Source organism: Saccoglossus kowalevskii, chromosome 2, assembly GCF_978046115.1.
Source record: "Saccoglossus kowalevskii chromosome 2, keSacKowa6.1, whole genome shotgun sequence".
In the NCBI taxonomy this organism is placed as follows: domain Eukaryota; kingdom Metazoa; phylum Hemichordata; class Enteropneusta; family Harrimaniidae; genus Saccoglossus; species Saccoglossus kowalevskii.
This window is the reverse complement of record NC_140642.1, coordinates 28,052,383-28,071,677: the sequence shown is the minus strand read 5'-3', so window position 1 is coordinate 28,071,677 and position 19,295 is coordinate 28,052,383. Positions and strand designations below refer to the sequence as shown.

At 33.6% G+C, this 19,295-nt stretch overlaps 2 protein-coding genes across 3 annotated transcripts in view; both read right to left on the bottom strand.

Moving 5' to 3' along the window:
- The window catches only part of LOC102804728 (calpain-B-like), a 50,731-nt gene extending 39,609 nt beyond the window's left edge, over nt 1-11,122 (bottom strand). For both annotated transcript variants that reach the window (XM_085493983.1, XM_085493991.1), the window contains exons 1-2: nt 10,994-11,122; nt 10,592-10,788 (exon numbers count right to left, since the gene is read on the bottom strand). In XM_085493983.1, the coding sequence (XP_085350109.1) occupies nt 10,592-10,759 (168 nt within the window). In that variant the 5' untranslated portion in view covers nt 10,760-10,788; nt 10,994-11,122. The remainder of the gene's footprint in view (nt 1-10,591; nt 10,789-10,993) is intronic.
- A 6,981-nt stretch (nt 11,123-18,103) lies between these two features.
- Nucleotides 18,104-19,295, bottom strand: part of LOC100373184 (neutral alpha-glucosidase AB-like) — a 35,429-nt gene continuing 34,237 nt past the window's right edge. The window contains exon 25 of the mRNA XM_085493976.1: nt 18,104-18,903. Coding sequence (XP_085350102.1) covers nt 18,797-18,903 — 107 coding nt within the window. The 3' untranslated portion in view covers nt 18,104-18,796. The remainder of the gene's footprint in view (nt 18,904-19,295) is intronic.

Below are 19,295 nucleotides of genomic sequence, written 5' to 3'. Positions count from 1 at the left end.
GATATTACTTTTCACTATACACATCTCTGTTGATACTATCCCTCACATTTTCTACTCCCAATTACTCCTGCGTAAAATGGACTAGCCTCTTCATGTTGACATTCAGACTAAAATCACGTGACAGGCTGTTAAAATTGGCTGTTGTATACTCTTTCGCCGGTCTGGAAAAGGTGTTTAATTAACTCACATTCAAGCAACAATGCAGATTTCCCAGTGGGAGTGAGACTATTCGACTCTGCCACTAAAAAAATAGGGGTGTTTTTAGCAAAAAACGAATAACCCTGGAATACACACAATATACTGAATTTCGGAACAAATCGTGCATTACTTACAGCAGCAGAATACCACAGAAATATCAGACGAAACATGAAAACACTATATATTGTATTTCAGCTTGAACCCTCTATATTGCAATTCAAAGAATTAACCCCATATGTGCATCCATTTCCCACCTTGGTATCACCCACCCCTGAAAACAAACTCTTAATACCACGTTGAAGCGTTTGGTAAAAAGTGACCCAAAGTGAGGGGGGGCACTGAAGAGGTTTAGTTAATATTAGAGTTACATTGTATGGGTGAGGGGGCCCTAAGGAACTCTTAACTTACAAAGATGGGCAGCTACATTAGATACCATTGCCAATATTAGAACATATTTGCCATATATTTTGGGGGTACGTTCACACACAAGTCAACAATATTGAATAATAAGCAAGCTATCAGAGATGTTATATCCCCTGGCATCATTATTACAAGAACTGATTTCATCTTTACATCTGCAAAAGTGTTTCAGATGCAATAGGTCACATGAAAATACACAGTAATTAAACATGATGATCAGATCTAGAGTGTTCAATGTCTTCAATAAAGCTCTGGTTGAATGTCTCTATCTGCAATAGTTATCCACATATGATAATCATGGAATATTAGGGATGGTACTCAGGATGCTGAAGAGCTACCTTGTCACAGGCAGAGCTCTTGACATTTCACAAATTACCTTTTAATGAGGTCACTCTGAAAAGAACATTTGTCCTGTCAGAATAAAAACAGGTTCAACTAGTAAATTTATAGAAAGTTTAACTACCAGACATTCTGTGTTAAAAAAAAAAAAGCATTAAAAATAATTGATCAACGTTTAGGGAGCGGATCAAGTCCTGTCAGAGACTTGCCAGTGCGTTCAAGTCTTACAAACTTCTGTGACTATAATTATATTCATGCTGTTTTACCTCAATAATTTGAAAAACGTACTTTTCTATGGTTTAACATTGTTAGATTAAAATATGGAAATTTACATCCCAAACTATGCATTGCAAATGCAGAAAAATTATGTAGTCACGTTGTTATGAATTATTAATTATTTTATTTTATAAGTGTATATAATGTGAATGCAGCCATGGAAAAAGTATTACCGTATTACGTGACTCTGAAAAAGTCACTGACACCGACTAGAATTTCTGACCTAGATTTAACAGAGACAAGTTCTTTAATATTGGCAAATAAGTGTTTTTATTCAAATTGGAGCAAGATATTATAATGCAAATCAGCGATTTACATACTTTTTGCATAAAATGGGTTTTCAGTTAGTCTTGTCTGCTGGCAAAAACAAGACTGTACATAACTTTCAGCTCATGAATATTCGGGTTTAAATTAGCAAAGAATACCAGGACAGAAACTGCTGGTTTGATTTTGATCACCTTAATTAGGACAAATGACCATATATGGTCATTAAATATAATCAATGATAATTATGCGAGGAAAACAAAAATTTGAATAATCCAAAGTGACTGGTAAGTTACCTTTAGTGGAAGTATTAATAAATTATCAGTGCTACCACAGTTTGTCTACTTTCTCCTAATAGTAGTTGCATTGCCTGTATTATAAATAAAACTAACAAGCAGCCTGTCGGCTGAGATAGCTCCGCTGTTAGCAATGCACATGGCAATTAAAGAACAGAAGATATCATTAGAAAATGAACAAATCTGAGAGAGGTCCACATGTAGTACCTATATGTATAATATATCAAAGCAATTGGACTTGCGGTTTTCAACAAGAAGTCGAAAATATCACTTTTTACCAAAAATTACAAAAATATTCACCGAAATTAGAGAATTAAAGATATCATTAGAAAATGAACAAATCTGAGAGAGGTCCACATGTAGTACCTATATGTATAATATATCAAAGCAATTGGACTTGCGGTTTTCAACAAGAAGTCGAAAATATCACTTTTTACCAAAAATTACAAAAATATTCATCAAAATTAGAGAATTAAAGATATCATTATGAAATGAACAAATCTGAGAGAGGTCCACATGTAGTACCTATATATGTAATATCAAAGCAATTGGACTTGCGGTTTTCAACAAGAAGTCGAAAATATCACTTTTTACCAAAAATTACAAAAATATTCACCGAAATTAGAGAATTAAAGATATCATTAGAAAATGAACAAATCTGAGAGAGGTCCACATGTAGTACCTATATGTATAATATATCAAAGCAATTGGACTTGCGGTTTTCAACAAGAAGTCGAAAATATCACTTTTTACCAAAAATTACAAAAATATTCATCAAAATTAGAGAATTAAAGATATCATTATGAAATGAACAAATCTGAGAGAGGTCCACATGTAGTACCTATATATGTAATATCAAAGCAATTGGACTTGCGGTTTTCAACAAGAAGTCGAAAATATCACTTTTTACCAAAAATTACAAAAATATTCATCAAAATTAGAGAATTAAAGATATCATTATGAAATGAACAAATCTGAGAGAGGTCCACATGTAGTACCTATATATGTAATATCAAAGCAATTGGACTTGCGGTTTTCAACAAGAAGTCGAAAATATCACTTTTTACCAAAAATTACAAAAATATTCACCGAAATTAGAGAATTAAAGATATCATTACAAAATGAACAAATCTGAGAGAGGTCCACATGTAGTACCTATATATGTAATATCAAAGCAATTGGACTTGCGGTTTTCAACAAGAAGTCGAAAATATCACTTTTTACCAAAAATTACAAAAATATTCACCGAAATTAGAGAATTGAAGATATCATTACAAAATGAACAAATCTGAGAGAGGTCCACATGTAGTACCTATATATGTAATATCAAAGCAATTGGACTTGCGGTTTTCAACAAGAAGTCGAAAATATCACTTTTTACCAAAAATGACAAAAATATTCACCAAAATTAGAAAATTAAAGATATCATTACAAAATGAACAAATCTGAGAGAGGTCCACATGTAGTACCTATATATGTAATATCAAAGCAATTGCACTTGCGGTTTTCAACAAGAAGTCGAAAATATCACTTTTTACTAAAAATGACAAAAATATTCACCAAAATTAGAGAATTGAAGATATCATCATGAAATGAACAAATCTGAGAGAGGTCTACCCAAGGTACATATACACCAAGTATCAAAGCATTCAGGCTTGTAGTTTTCAAGAAGAAGTCGAAAAAGTAAAACATTGACACGGACGACGACGACAGACGACAACGGACAATCACTCATATGATTAGCTCCGCTCGACAAAGTCGACAGCGGAGCTAAAAATGAGCTTAGAGAAATTACAGAAGTATTTCCATGGTCAGTATAAAAAAAATAATTGATTTTTGGTATATATTTATTTATATTCAAGAAAATAGGTATGTATATTTTACATTGTGAATTAGGGAAAACATAAGAAGCTATCAAACACAGGGAGAGATTACCTAAAATGTTCACTATATAGAGCCAAATTGTTTAAATTCTCGATGCAGTCCCTGATAAGTCATGTCGGTTTTTCTCAGTAAATACATTCAATGAGACTATAATTGTTATTTATCTACTGACATCATTACAAAGTCAATCATCATAATAATTTAAACAGAAGATTAGCTGGTTGGGACAGAGCATTATTCTAACAGTATATAGAAGTTTAAAGCACGAAAACTCATAATCACTAAATTTCTAAGTTGTCATACACCAGGTATCTGATTCATGAACGTGACTTGATTTTCCTTGACCTTTTCACATCTGACATAAATAACTGAGAAATTCCTCCGCAGTAAAAGTTGTTTTACATATCCCAACAAACCAGATGATCTTTTCCATTGGATAATTGGTACCTCATTCAATACATGTACCTATATGTGTGTAATTAATAATTAATGTAACACTAACATTGTTTGAGTAATTAGTAATAAGTAGTGAGTTGAAATGTAATTTATTATTTTTATTGTAATGCTGACATATTATGCATGTAATTAGTAATTAAAGCAATGCCATATTGTGTTTAATTAGCAATTACTGGTACTGCAAGGATAACAATCTAATCAGTAATTACTGGAACACGATACTGCACATCTGATTACTAACTGCTGTAATGTTACCATTGTATAATTAGTAATTACTGTAAGCTAACATTTGTATGTAATTAAATATTACTATAACACTTTAATATTGTGTGTGTAATTACTGTAGTAATTGGCATGAAACACACATTCTGGATGAGGGAGTGCCCTTATTTTACAAACTTTTAACAACTTTGTTCCAAGTGATGAGAGAATTTCCCTCTCTTTTATCAAAACTTGGATGAAACACTGTGCCCAGAACACATCCATATGGATTCCATTGTAGTTTGTATATACAACTTATGTGACGGTGCTGTGTGTATGATATAGTGTTGGTTGATGCATAAACCCTGGAGAGAAGGATCGAAAATTGTGGCAAAGATGAAAAGAAATCCAATACTATAACATAGATCCTTGGTTTGAATACACATAGCCGTAAAAATATACTACTGTAATAATCTGTTCAACATCCGGTATACAGAAAATGTAACTCACTGTGACGTCCTGTTGCTTATTTTGTTTCTACTTAGAATGATGATTTAATATGAATAGTAAATACTGAAGACAATTTAGTGAGCAAAGATTGTTTTACAAATATTACAAGTAGAATCTGTTTAAATTATCCAATGAAAAACAATGAATTCATTAAATAATGTTGACAACTACATGTTTTTAAACCTCAACAATATGGAAGTGAATGATTTTGTTTGGAGAATATACCTTACTGTAGGTAGCTGTGAACACACCTCCACCACAAATATCTGATTGGTTATTGGCAATCATGTGATTATTAATATTAAAACACCTGTGATTGGCTATCAATGGTAGAAATTATGGGATAGGAATATTATGGGACAGACATAATACTTGATCATGATCAAACACTGATAAATACAAGACTCTCACATGGACATGCACAATCAAGGGTGAACAAGCATTTTTATACAATCTAAGGAACCCCTAGTTGACAATCTTTTTTTGTCATAAATCTTAGGACCTATGACAGGACTCCAAAAAAAAATTTATTTCAACAGGAACAGACTTTATACTAGGTGATATACACATGTACTGTACTTTTATTCACAAAACAAATTACAGTGAAAATTGCAAAATGATATACAGTGAAGATTTCTTTGTTGATGTCTTGCCACAAAATGTTGTCCTCACTTATGCCATAAAAATCACGAAAATTTAGATAAACAGTTTACAGTAAATATACCCAGTACACATCAGGACATACAATAATATAATGTAAGCTGTCCATGCACAAACAGAATCAAGTATCAGAATTGACAAAAATGGTCGATTCTGATGAATTTTCAACGTTAAATATGCCATTTTTAATTAAGCAAACATATTTTTAATACCATTTATCTCTGCTATTCATCCTAGGGTTTGTAGGTCCCTGACTTGGTTCCAAGGCTAGTTAATAACAACAAATTGACCATTTCGTACAAAATGCAGCCTCTACATTAGGATTTGGCATGTGTATAAAGACTACCAGTCATATGTGCCCACCATTAGAGCAATATTTTAGCAACTTTGCCAATGTATAAAGACCAAATTAATAATTAACATTTTTATGAAAAAGCCAAATTTTGAAAAATGTGTTTTTGTTGAAACAGAACCATCAAATTATTTTTTTGACAATTATGTCAATTGTCTGAGTTGATGAACCTTAAAAAAAATATTCTGACCAATTTTAACTAAGTCTTTGGGTAGTTCCTAACACAAGTTATACTGTATACTGTAAAATATTTAGCTAATTTAGCTAAATTGTTATTTCACTCATTCAAGATTTAATAGCCAATTTAAAAGAAAGTATATTCTCAATATTCTCATATTGAGATTGTTGATGCTTTAGCTAAATCAAAATTTTGGCAAAATCATGCATCCAGTCAAATAGGATAAAATGGCATGTATCTATTTGTCAAGTGTTTTACAGTATGTAAACATAAGACTCCATAATGTAGTGAAACTATTGAATACATTTTACTACTTAAACATGCAGGACAACATACAATAATGGTGTTGTCAAAAGCCATCCCCCTTAGAAAAATAATGAATAGAGAGCCCAAAGAAGGGACGTGACACGATTATTAAATTGAGATATTCTTGGAATGTTATAATTAAACTAACTGTCTATATCAAACAGTTATTTCAATTTCCAATAATATTAACAACAGTGATCTTTTGATAAATAATTAGAAGCATTAAAATTCTCTTATACACTATTCTAGAAATGCAAAACCTGAAATACCTTTTTCTAAACGCTAATCTAAATTTTTACTACCTTATACTAAAATATGTTTGGATATTTAGAGTACTAACAAATTCCTACTTCCGGTCCAGTTCGACTTAAAAAACACAACGAATATTCACTTGTGAGATATAATTTTTGGTATGTGTTGGTTTTTGGATATTTCATCTTCGTCGTCCTGTACCGTACTTCATTTAGTAATTCGAACTTCCCAGTTCAATAACAATCGTAAAACGCTAACATAAAATAAATGTGTTTGATGGTAAGGCATAGAGGTTGCTTCATGGTCATTTGTTGTTTTTGCATTTTGTACATGTAGAAAGTCTTGGCTTCATACCGTGCAATATAAATTACTTTAAAAAGTGCAAAAAGGCATTTTTGTTTGTCTGAACATAAAAACGAAAAGCATAATTTGGCCACGAAACGTGATGTCAGTATCTCCATATAATTTACTATTAATAACAATACATAACAGTAATCGTTAAGTTTAAGTTATTGCCACTTTATTGTTTGGTTCTCTTGTCACAATGTGACAAACGGGGTAACCACATATTTAAGTCTACTCAAGTATTTAACAATTCTGCCAGCCTCGTGTACTTTTAAATTGACTGGACCAGATAGGGGTTAACGTAGATGTTCATTTCGTGAGAAACATAGCACGAAATTTTCAACTTAAACACTAATAGTAATTTATATTTAAAACTCCCTTCCCAACTAAAGAACCAAAACACAAATAATGCCATTTTAATTAAACCACAAACAATCACACATACCTAAAGTGTTTTGATATATATGTATTTAATATATTCTCTGTAGTAAAGCTCCAAAAATTCAATTGTATGCAGCCAACACAGTCTATCTTGGTAAATATAAAAAAGCAAAAACAACATAATTGCACCTATACCTTAAAAGTATGGTAACATTTTATTTGTCTGAAATCTAAGCAATTCGTCGAGCACGAAGTACCAGCTCGAAAAAAGCTAACTACACAGCAAGAGAAAGATACTATATTTAGAATCGAGGGGTTTCTAAAGTACTACATTTTGTAGCATAAGAGATACATTTGTATGTCAGACTGCAGTCAATTTACAACAACTGCAAGATAATGGACTGTAGTATTTTCCTAAATACAAAGCATGAATACTTGTAGTTGACATTTGTGTGACCTGTCATATTTCATGTCACACACAGGTCATGTTTGGACATGTCAATGCATTTCATGTAGTCATGTGAAAATACAATTGACAAGCGTTTCAATTGAAGGTTTCCATGATGTATTGGAGTGCCTATTGACCTTTTCACTAACAGACTTTCTTGCCCAAATCTGTCTGAAATTTTTTTCTTATATTTGCCAATTTAAGTAAATTTTCAGTTTTTACTTAAAAATTTTGCATTTTTGTTCCAATCTTTTGAAGGAAAGTGCAAACTAAACAGGACTATTCTGTGAATTCATGATGAAAAGAGGGAACTGGTGGTGAAAAGGTTGCCCCCCCCCCCTTTTTTTTTTTTACTATATAATGGACCACAGACCTGAGGGGAATATGAAATGTGATCATAGTGTGATCAGAATCAGTGTACGGCAACACACCTTATGATCAAAAGATCAAAAGCATATCATTTTTCAATAATTTACAACTATGAATAGCATAGTACTGATTGTATGCCAAGACTGGAATATTATTAATCCAGAGTGAAAACAAAGTTGACTTCCAGTGCTTCAACATATCCCGTTTTCTTCTTCTTCAAAAAAAAAAAACACCATTTACAACACGATTAGAACACAGTTACATTGCCCATATGTTTATAAATAGACTATTCACATTTCCCTTGGCTTCACAGAAAAATCTCAATAGAAACTCAACAGGCATCTGAGGGGATTAGTAAAAATGGCTGACCAGATATAAGTATGCAAATCACATTTTATCTGGTGGTCAGAAAATTAAAATACGCGAAGTACTTAATTTTCCTTTCACATACAACCATCAATATCAGTAAGAACATAAATTCGATGTTAGTTTAATAGTTGGACAAGTTTTAAGCATAATAGTCATCTAAAAGAAGACATTTTTTAAACAGCCATGGGAGTCACCCAAGCGACTGTCAATCACAAGTTTATTCAAATCTAGTGTTTATCCAAACTGCTAGTGACAATAACATCATGGCAAACAATGGTGTATGCAAGATATTAGCATACTCTGCTAACAAGGGTCTCCCATTACATTTCCCATGATGCACTGATATGAGTTTCATTCCAAGGTTCCCCTAACCAATATATACACAATCAAATGTTGAGATTGTGGATGAGTAAAAAGAAATAACAGCAGGACATGAATTTAAATGAGCCTCTTAAAATATACTGAGTTTTGTAACCATAAACACTCAATGAGTTTAAAGGCTGTGTTTATCCTTGAAGTCAGTTACATTGTAGGTATGTTGTCCAAAGAATTAGACACTCCAGTACTTTCAACAGAGAGTTGAAAAGTCAGGAAAGGATACCGAATTATAATATACCCTTTTTTAACTAAAACAGCATCCTTTTAACACATTTTATTTTTTTAGCTCATTGTTTATAAAGCAAGAATGAAACTTTTATTTTAAGGTATTTCATTAAAAATCATTTAAAATTGTTCTGTGATGATTCAGATACAAATGTACATGCAAGTCATTCATATTTAACGTTTTTATAAAGAAAGGATTTTCCACAAATCATATGCAAAATATGCCAAAAAGTGCCTAATATTTAACTTTTCCCATAGGAATCCATGTAAACACAATATTTCATGGATAACTAATACTAATATTCAAAACTCCACACATGATTTTTTTACGAAAAGTCACCAGACAAAATTGTGAGATATGTCATAGAAACCAATTGTAAACTACTCTAAACATGCATTTTTAATCAATTTTAAGATCGTTTTGTGAAAAACTTAGTGACCGTATTATTTTATTTTATAATTTTGAACAATACAGTAACCCAATCCCACTTGCCTTAGTTCAAGAATTTTTGAGTATTTTTTTTAATGGTAGAAAACTCTATTAACACAAAACACTGAGACAATGCATGTCTCATACTGTAATTAAACTTTACAAAATTGTACTCACAAATGATTTTTGTGGTATCCTATTAAATAACACAGTTGTGCATAAAGTCACAACATCCCTTGCATTTTCATGTCATCCCTTTTTGTTTGGTTTAAAACAAAGGAATTTATATTACGTGTGACCACGCCCTGAGATACATTATAATTGTACCACAGCATAAATACCATTAACCTCACCTTTAATGAAATCATTAATATTTTCAGTTTTCATTAATAATCAACTCAGTGGCTTTGACAAGGCTGTATGGGTGTCCGGGATGGGTGTGACAATGCTACATCACAACTCAACTGCACCCAACTGTAATGAGCAACTAAATTTTAATGGGACACACCATGTACGTTGGTGAACCATGTCTGACATTCATATATTTGTTTTTATTTAGAAAGATTTACGATTGATTTAGTTTACTCACAAAGAATGTAGGTATAACATTCACCAATACATGAACAATGTGCCAGTGTATACTATAGAGTTCCAGCTGCTATTTGAAGATGACATGCTGGGCAAAATCTCAAATTACGAAGGACATGGTCCGTGGTGTTTAATCATGGTTACTGTGGTTTAATCCTCACACAAGGATACACTCCATGATGTCACACATACCTTAGGGGTGAACAACTTGATAATCACGACAGAATAATTTTTAGCTAAAAGAATTTGTACTGGGTAATTATTTACAACAACACATGATACTGGTGATAGGAATCAGTACCAGTGACATGTGTTGTGACGTGGGTGTAAAATCAAAAGAGGTCAAGCAATTTTAGCGAACGAATCTAATTGTAACATTCCAAATGCATTACTGTAGACGATGAAATGCAGGCTTTATATAAAAATAGCATTTTCTGTAAAATGTGAAATCACAAGTTATACTCACACTAGGTCGCTTCCATTCAAATGGTTTAGGTGGTCTCTGGCTGTAAAACAGGGATGCATCATTGGCTGGGAATTCGGGATCTTCCCACAGTTCACCCTTGGCTAAACACTGTTTCCTTATCTTCTCGTAGTCTTGGGTGCATTTGTACACTCCTCTTTTAGGTGCCATGATGAGGTGGAATGATACACAACGAGTATCTGTTGAACAGAGAGCGTCGGTCAACGGAAAATTAACATAGGATGGGCGGGGTGTGGCAATTAAATTACGACGGGTTATGAAAAAAAAACAATGCTGGGAATGCACAAAACGACGCCTTGAACATCAACTTGGCGTCCCCATCCTGGGGTTTTGAATCATAGATCGTCAGTGTTTGACGCGAATACAAATAATACACACGCTTACCAAAGGTGTTAAACCTGTATATCAAAAAGCTTGCAGAGCAGGATGGACCGTAATGTCTCTGTTATCAATGATGATGACCACTGAAAAGGGCCAGGAGGGGGGCAAGCAGGAAGTAGGGTAAACTCGGCATGTTAAACCGAAAACGAGGTTTATCAAGTTTAATGACCTTTGGGCAATTCTATTTATCAAAGAGGGGTGATCATACAATTATTGAAAGGTATTTTCAGTGTCTATAAACACTGCAGTTCAGTTCAAATACGTTTTTAAATTCACCAAAATACAAATAGTCTAATTTATTTGGATTATGAACAACTGAAAAAAAGTATTATATTATTCGTCACAAATTTCATTCGACAACTACTAGTATGTGGGTGCAGTCTGTGTCTCTATAGAGCAGAACCACTCCTTTGGGTTCATTATAAATGTATCGTATACATCTGTACAATAATCTCAATAATAATTTTAACGATTTTTGTTTTCTGTCATTTAGTTTTGTGATAATTTTCTTTTTAATTTTCCACGATTTTTGTGTGTGCATTATGTTCCTAATTCTGCCAACGTCCCCCACAGTTCACCCCTTATGTATCAATTTTAGTTCATCCCGGGCGTACGTGTTTGACTAAAACTAAAGCTACTTTATGTACATAACACGGAGCTTTTACCATAGCCGACGACATGATAACATTGTAAATCAGTGTATATTTCAACTTTGAATATCTTTTATTATAAAATTATATAACATGACCACGAGCCAAAGAGATGTTATTTGTTAGAATTACACAAGGATTGTTGACCCAAGACTTATCTAATTTAGAATGAATAATAATAAATATTTTGAATAAATAAATTATCAGCCACTTGAGTTGTCTTTCGTTACCCCTCCCCCATTGTAGTTTTCGACTAAATGCCGAGGAGTACTATTGCAGTCTGTGGGCGCGATGTCTTTATTCATTCTGTGTGAGCATTCTTGTCTCATACCATGGAACTATAAACTCCGAACAAGACTTTCGATAATCCAACAGACGTCGTGTCTGACCATGGAACTATAGTGTTTTTATAATTTCATGGTCTGACGAACAGCAGAAAATTTATTGAAAAAAATTGCAAGCTAGACACGGCGAGAAAAAAATACATGCAAAATGTTGCATGGTAAAAATGTTGACGCATTCAAGAAACAAAAAAGTTGCACTGGTCACAAATGGTCAGCCATGCCGTGATTTTAAATGGTTGACCCATGAAGTGGGTCACTAAACCGTGAACTGAAAATACTTGGTATGTTTCCAATATAAAAGTGAGTTCTTTCACTGACATTGGCGTACATGTATGTAATGGACCTTCACAAAGTGGCTGACGTCAGCAAAAAGTAGTCACGTGCACGATTCACACATACGGCAACGAGCCTACAACTTAGTATAGTATATTTTATTTGACACTAAATAATATATTTTGTTACATTATCTGTGGTCAAAAGACATTAAATATAATAAAACAAAAGTACACACACGAGACAAAAGAAAACTTATGATGATGCGTACCACATTCCCCTCCCTCTTCTGTCTGAACATGGGTATGTTATTTTACCCTGTCTGTCCGAAAAGGCGGATTCTTTTTTCATTATTGCTGTCGAAAAAGGGGTCCATATTTTCCAAAGACTGTCTCTAGAGCTTCAGTAATCCAACAATCAGGAGAATGAAGCCGATTTTTTTCTTTCTGTAACTTCATTTCGATCGTCAAAGTCCATCCCCGGGAGTTCACCTGCCTTTCCTTTCGTACCATTTATACTTAGTGTCTGGAAAGGGGTGTCAAATATCCACATTTTGTCTGAAAAGGGGTAGGCAATTCTAGTTTATTTTTATTTAGTTTATTAAGGGGTGGGGGTTTAAAACAACCAGCTACACACCCCTGTCAGTATTTTTTGCAACTACCCCCCCCCCGAATCTGATCTGATCGTTCAACCATATAACCAATGTAAACAGAATTATACACTAGTATAACATTCATAAAAGAAAGTGATATTGTATAATCACCGCCATACCATATTTTATTACGTGCTATTTCTTTCCAGCGACAATATAAATAACTAACTTTATATTATTAGAATAGTAGAACGAATTATTGGTTATTTTCACTAAATTCGTGCTCCGAGCTAGCTTTAGGTTCGCGATTCTGTGGTTCTATTTTTAATCCGGGTATTACGTGAATGCGTGACGAATTCCGATGTAGTCGTTGGCATTTGAACGATGTGAAATGTATTCACTTTTGCTATATCGTTGAATGGTGCCTGGATTGGCACTCGTGACAACTTCTTATATGGACACTACCATTCTGTACGAGGGGTGTTAGTCTTTGTTTTATTTATATATTAATTTACTATACACTGTAGACCCTATGTAAGAACGTTAGTACCTTCCAGGGTAAGAACAAACTAAAATATAGTAGTAGTTGTTTATTGTGTATACATCGTATGTGACGAAATAAGAAAAGAAAATATTATTAAAAACATTGGAAAACACAAGTATTATTTATTTATGGATCGAACGGAACGTGTCACTACCAATGTGATTACAATCTGGTGCATTGTGCTGCGCGGATTTTTTTTTTATTTCATATATTTAATTTTTTACTATATTTGTTTTTAATTTGGGTTATTTTCCTTACATACTTTTTATATTTATTATTATAACTCGGAGAATAATCACTATGTGTAACCAAGGATAAAAGTTAAATTACATGATTGTGGAGGAGTAGAAAGAGTTGGAAAGTATAGTTTGATTTTTTTATTAAATTTTAACATAAGATATTCCATGTCACTGTGTAACAATCGTTCGATATAAAAGAGACAGGTTAGTGCGGGTGTTAGTGTAATCTCTTCATATGCAACACTTATGGGTGGGTAACGGTTTCAACTAAATCCGATTTCAGTTTTTAACTAGCGGCGACGCATAAAAAGATAAAATATTAGTACACCACTTTGTACAAAATCCTCACAAGACTGTTTGTCCTATCCGTTTATCTGTTCCTGCAAACCACCAAAAACCTCAATATGCACATTGGTCCCACGCCCTTTCGTTGTTCCATGGACTTGTTAGTACGTCCATGGTTGGTCTGATGGTCCTCTATTACGGACAGTAGGAAACAATAGGAAGTTACTATGATACCAGGTTCACACCGCACGTTACACGCTTAAAAATAGGTTGTATGCACGAAGTTCGAACACGGACTTGACGACGACCATAGTGCAACCGAGGCCAACTGTAAGTTAACCCAATTTAGTACAGTTTCCGTAAAAACTAGAAGTATGGCTCCCATTCCTAATATTATTCTAATAATGCAATGTCATGGAGGGCACTACAAATATGTCGGCTCACAAGCAAAATTCAACTCACGTACTGAAGAATTTGACAAACGATAACTAAAGTACGCAATATATGTTACGTAATCCGAGACTCTTTGAAAAATGTATTTGTTTCTCGATTCCCATGTGAATAACTCAAACTTAACATAGTCACACAAGCCATTTACATCACCCCTAGCTGAAAGACTGTATAATCGTTCATACTTAATAAAGGCAAATTTATTTTGCTGTTAACTTAAACAGGCTAACTGGTTTTCGAAATTAAACAATACCTCAACCCATAAAATACATGCAAGATCGTACAGACCGAAATTATTATGTTAAATAGCAGAATTCGCTGCCACGATAGTGACGAAACGCATGTTTCAGGGGGCTTATCGAAACCACCGTGCCTGGACCATACAAAAAGAGCCGATTGTAGTACAGCGCCGCCACACGCCAAACCACAGACATAGTCGATAAATGTACGAATGCAACTGCGGTGGAAAGTCAGCAAAAGATACTAGTATGTTCAGGAAATTTAATAATATATAGTTATTATCATGAACGATAATATTTCTTTTCATTAAATTAATTAATAACAATATCACACCCTAAATTCGAATAACGACCACACTGCAACATGAACACACTACCACGGTACTGTTAGTACATTCAGGACCACACAAAAGCGAGCCTTGTACTGTTTACTTCATCCTGGGTTTGAAATATGACTCGCACGCACATAGCCATCCATCTATCCGAGACTATAGGGTGTTGATTAGTATTTGGACATTATTATTCAGTCGATTTTTTTGACAATGTTATGTGAACAGAACACACTATAACAGGGATGATAGAGTTAGAACTATACGTGGCCATTTTTTTCAAATTGTTAAGCTCAAATTCTGGAAAAAAATTGTGCAGGGCCGAATGCAAAACACAAAACTGAAATAAGGCCATTGTTGTTATTATTAAGGAAAAATTGTAGTAATTGAAAAAAGCAATGATCATACATATTTTGTGAAAATACAATTAAACAATTAAGGTATAACTTTTAGATTTTATCCAGTTCATTACCAAACATTCTGATATCAGAAACGATGCAGTTCAAAAAGAAATGGCCACTGAACACATACAAGTTGTTACACCTTTTCGTTGGTCTAATAGCTAGCTTTTGTGTTATCGGTTTCATCAGGCTATGACTGTTTACCGGCACGACTTCTTGTAGATGGAGCTGATATCATTTGTAAACCACTTTGTTTCATTTTTAATTTATCATTTTTACAGGGACATTTTCCAAATGCATTAAAAATGGCAAAGGTAACGCCCATCTACAAAAAAGGCCCAAACAATATCCCCGGAAACTATAGGCCAATCTCAGTGTTACCCCTTATTAGCAAGGTTCTAGAAAAAATAGTTAACAAACAACTACTGCATTATTTGGAGAAAGAGAAAATTCTTTACAAGCATCAATACGGGTTTTGTAATAAATTCAGCACTAAGCTTTCCCTAATCAATTTAATAAACACACTACTCCTTCAAATTGACGAGGGCAAGCCAACTATTGGAATATTTATCGATTTCACAAAAGCTTTTGATACTATTAATCATACAATTTTGCTGGAAAAAATGGGTCATTATGGTATACGCGGGCTTCCAAATAAGTGGCTTAAAAGTTATCTAGAAGATAGATCACAATTCATTTTTTCAAATGGTGTTTCATCTGGGCAACTTCTTATATCATGTGGTGTACAACAAAGTTCAGTACTTGGCCCGACCTTATTTCTTTTATACATTAATGATTTCCCAAACTCTACAAATTGTTCTAACTTTAGACTCTTTGCTGACGACTTTTTTTCATTCTTTTTCACCAGGGTCAGATATTGATTTGTGTATTATTAACAAACATTTAAACAGTGTTGTACACTGGTGTGATGCAAATAAGTTGACTATCAATTGTTCAAAAACAAAATATATGATCATCAGTGATAGGCGTATGTGTGTGACAGTAAGAGGTGCCCTGTCCATAAAAAAACAACGTAGTATATGAGACTGAATCAGCAACTTTCGTAGGGGTGGAAATTGATAAATATCTGACCTGGGATAATCACATTTCAAAGATCAATAAAACTATTAGGAAAAAGACGGGTATTCTTTTAAAATTAAGACATTATGTCCCACGGCATATTCTCCTTTTGTTATACAAAACGTTGATTCAGCCTCATATCACCTGTGGTTTAGAAGTTTGGAGAAATACATACCCGTCAAATCTTAAAGTTATACATACAGCACAAAAAATGATAGCCAGAATTATAACGTTTTCCGACTTTACTGCGCATGCTCCACCAAGGCCAAGGTTTGTTCATGTCAAAACAATTTAATTGTAAATTTTGTCCTCAAATGGGCTTTCAGTTAATTATACGAAAGTTTAAACTCACATAACTGAAGAATCGAACAATGAATCTTGCCAATTTTTGATGAAAGAGTACACTGGAGAGCAACGGTCCCAACTTATTTATATATTAAACTTTCCTAAAAATATGGAAATTATATATTCAATACGTGTTGTCTTTTCTCGCCATGTGACTCAAAAGCCAGTTGGCGAATACTACAAAAAGAACCCCTAAATCAAGCCAACATTAGGGAGTCCATTTTCCCGCGATTGAATCATGATGCGGTAACACATTGAAAACGTTTTCAAAGGTGCACGCCCTCAACGGTAGAAAGAATTACTAGTATAAAGTAGCTCGTGGATTACCGGTAAAAAGCTTGTCTTTTTCTGAACGGGTCATGGGACGCATTTCTGTCGGGGGGGGGGGGGCGAGGGGAGTTGTCGATACATACTATTCGAGCCAATAGGATGCTGCAATTACTAGTGCCTGGATAAAAACATTACTAGAGCTTATCACAAGTACAAGTAAATACAGATAGCAGATGAAGGACGACTTCTTTACTGTCACTGATACATAAAAATGATTGACAATTTATTTACAGGGAACTTTTACTTTTTATTCACTGTTACGAATATCTAACAAGGTTATAAGGGAAAGTCTCTGTTAGTTATCAAATTTAAGATATATATAGTTTTGTTTATAGTTGAAACATAAACATGTCAGAGATCCAGAAGCTGATGCTTGATTAAGAATTTTTAACATCAAAATGATTGACATTCAGTCAACTTGTATCAGATCATCAAACAAGTACTTGTCCAGATATATTTTATTCCATATTTTGAATCCGATCTGAAAAACAAAATGACGTGCATCCAATGTATGAGCAAAATCCATCTGTAAACAGGCAAGAGCCAAGATCCGGTTGTGAAATGCCCAGAATGATTGATTTCAGTGCAAAAATGCCGCCATTCAGCCATCTTGAATCAGATCGTAAAACAAATTGATGTGCAGATGTATAATATTATGTATGTGTGAAGTTTGAATGTAATTGGTCCAGGCATGTCTAAGACATAGTCCGAACGCACACATGCACAACAGTCAATCCACAAGTCCCTGTTTTTGGACTGTTTCGAAGAGGGACTACCCGGGTAATTAGTACTATGATATTGATATTTGTAAATTGACTAAAAGTGGACAGGTTCTTGATTTTATAAGGTAATATGCGTATATACTGGATCTCTCATAGGAGGTGTTCCCTGTACGCTGATTGGAGACATTATGATCATCGTTGTTCTAGGTTCATTATGTACCGGGGGTACTAGTCAGAATGGATGTTTAACCATATTTTACAATAAATACGAAGGTAACATTTCACGTTGGTCCCATTTATTGCTTCCTTTATTTTCAAATGCCTCACAATGTCAATATACTTTGCATGGTTTGTGCAGGAATAACCACAATCACTGACCTTGTATAAAAACACAGACACATGGATCAATTCATGACATGATACAAAAGCTTGAGGTTAAGATTAAATTTTCATTGTTAGAATAAAGAAGTAAAAGCAAAATTGTGAATATTAAATAATGCTACAGTGCTATTGTTCTGAATGTATTCATAAATTTGGTATCACTTCAATTTTACTAAATGATAAAGTAGACTGCAATAAAGAGAATATGGATAATATTCATTATTTCCCAATAAACCCTTCATAACCCATGTACTACACTAAAATAACTAAACTATGAAAAAATTAAACAATGAAGTCAAATTCGAAATTACAATTTGCTTGGGTTTCAAAAACAAGACTCTCTCATTGCCCCATCATAACAATATGTACAGAAGTACCAGTCATACGAATAATTATTTGCAGCAAGATAACGAAATAGAAACTCAGTAAAGCCATACCCTCATACATTGAATGCAATTATTTATGGTATTAAAAGGGTTTATATCATATTAATCTTTTTATTTCTTAGTACAAACAAAATGTTATTGAAATGAAGACATGTAAAATAAAATCACAGCTGCAATACGGTGACAATGAACAACATCCTATAACAAGCTGGGTGCTTAGCTTAGAGTAATAGTCCATTGTTTTGCCATGTTAACACCAGGCTTTCTGACTATAGCCGTTTGTGTAGTGTAATCAAGACTTACACTTAAATCTTCCATCACACCTAGAAATGAAAAAAAAAGAATTGTGAGATATCAAGGTTTGTAGACATCTATCATACTAACACTATGTATTGTGATATCAAGGTTTGTAGGCATCTATCATACTAACACTGTGTATGGTGATATCAAGGTTTGTAGGCATCTATCATACTAACACTATGTATGGTGATATCAAGGTTTGTAGGCATCTATCATACTAACACTATGTATGGTGATATCAAGGTTTGTAGGCATCTATCATACTAACACTATGTATGGTGATATCAAGGTTTGTAGGCATCTATCATACTAACACTATGTATGGTGATATCAAGGTTTGTATGCATCTATCATACTAACACTATGTATGGTGATATCAAGGTTTGTAGGCATCTATCATACTAACACTATGTAT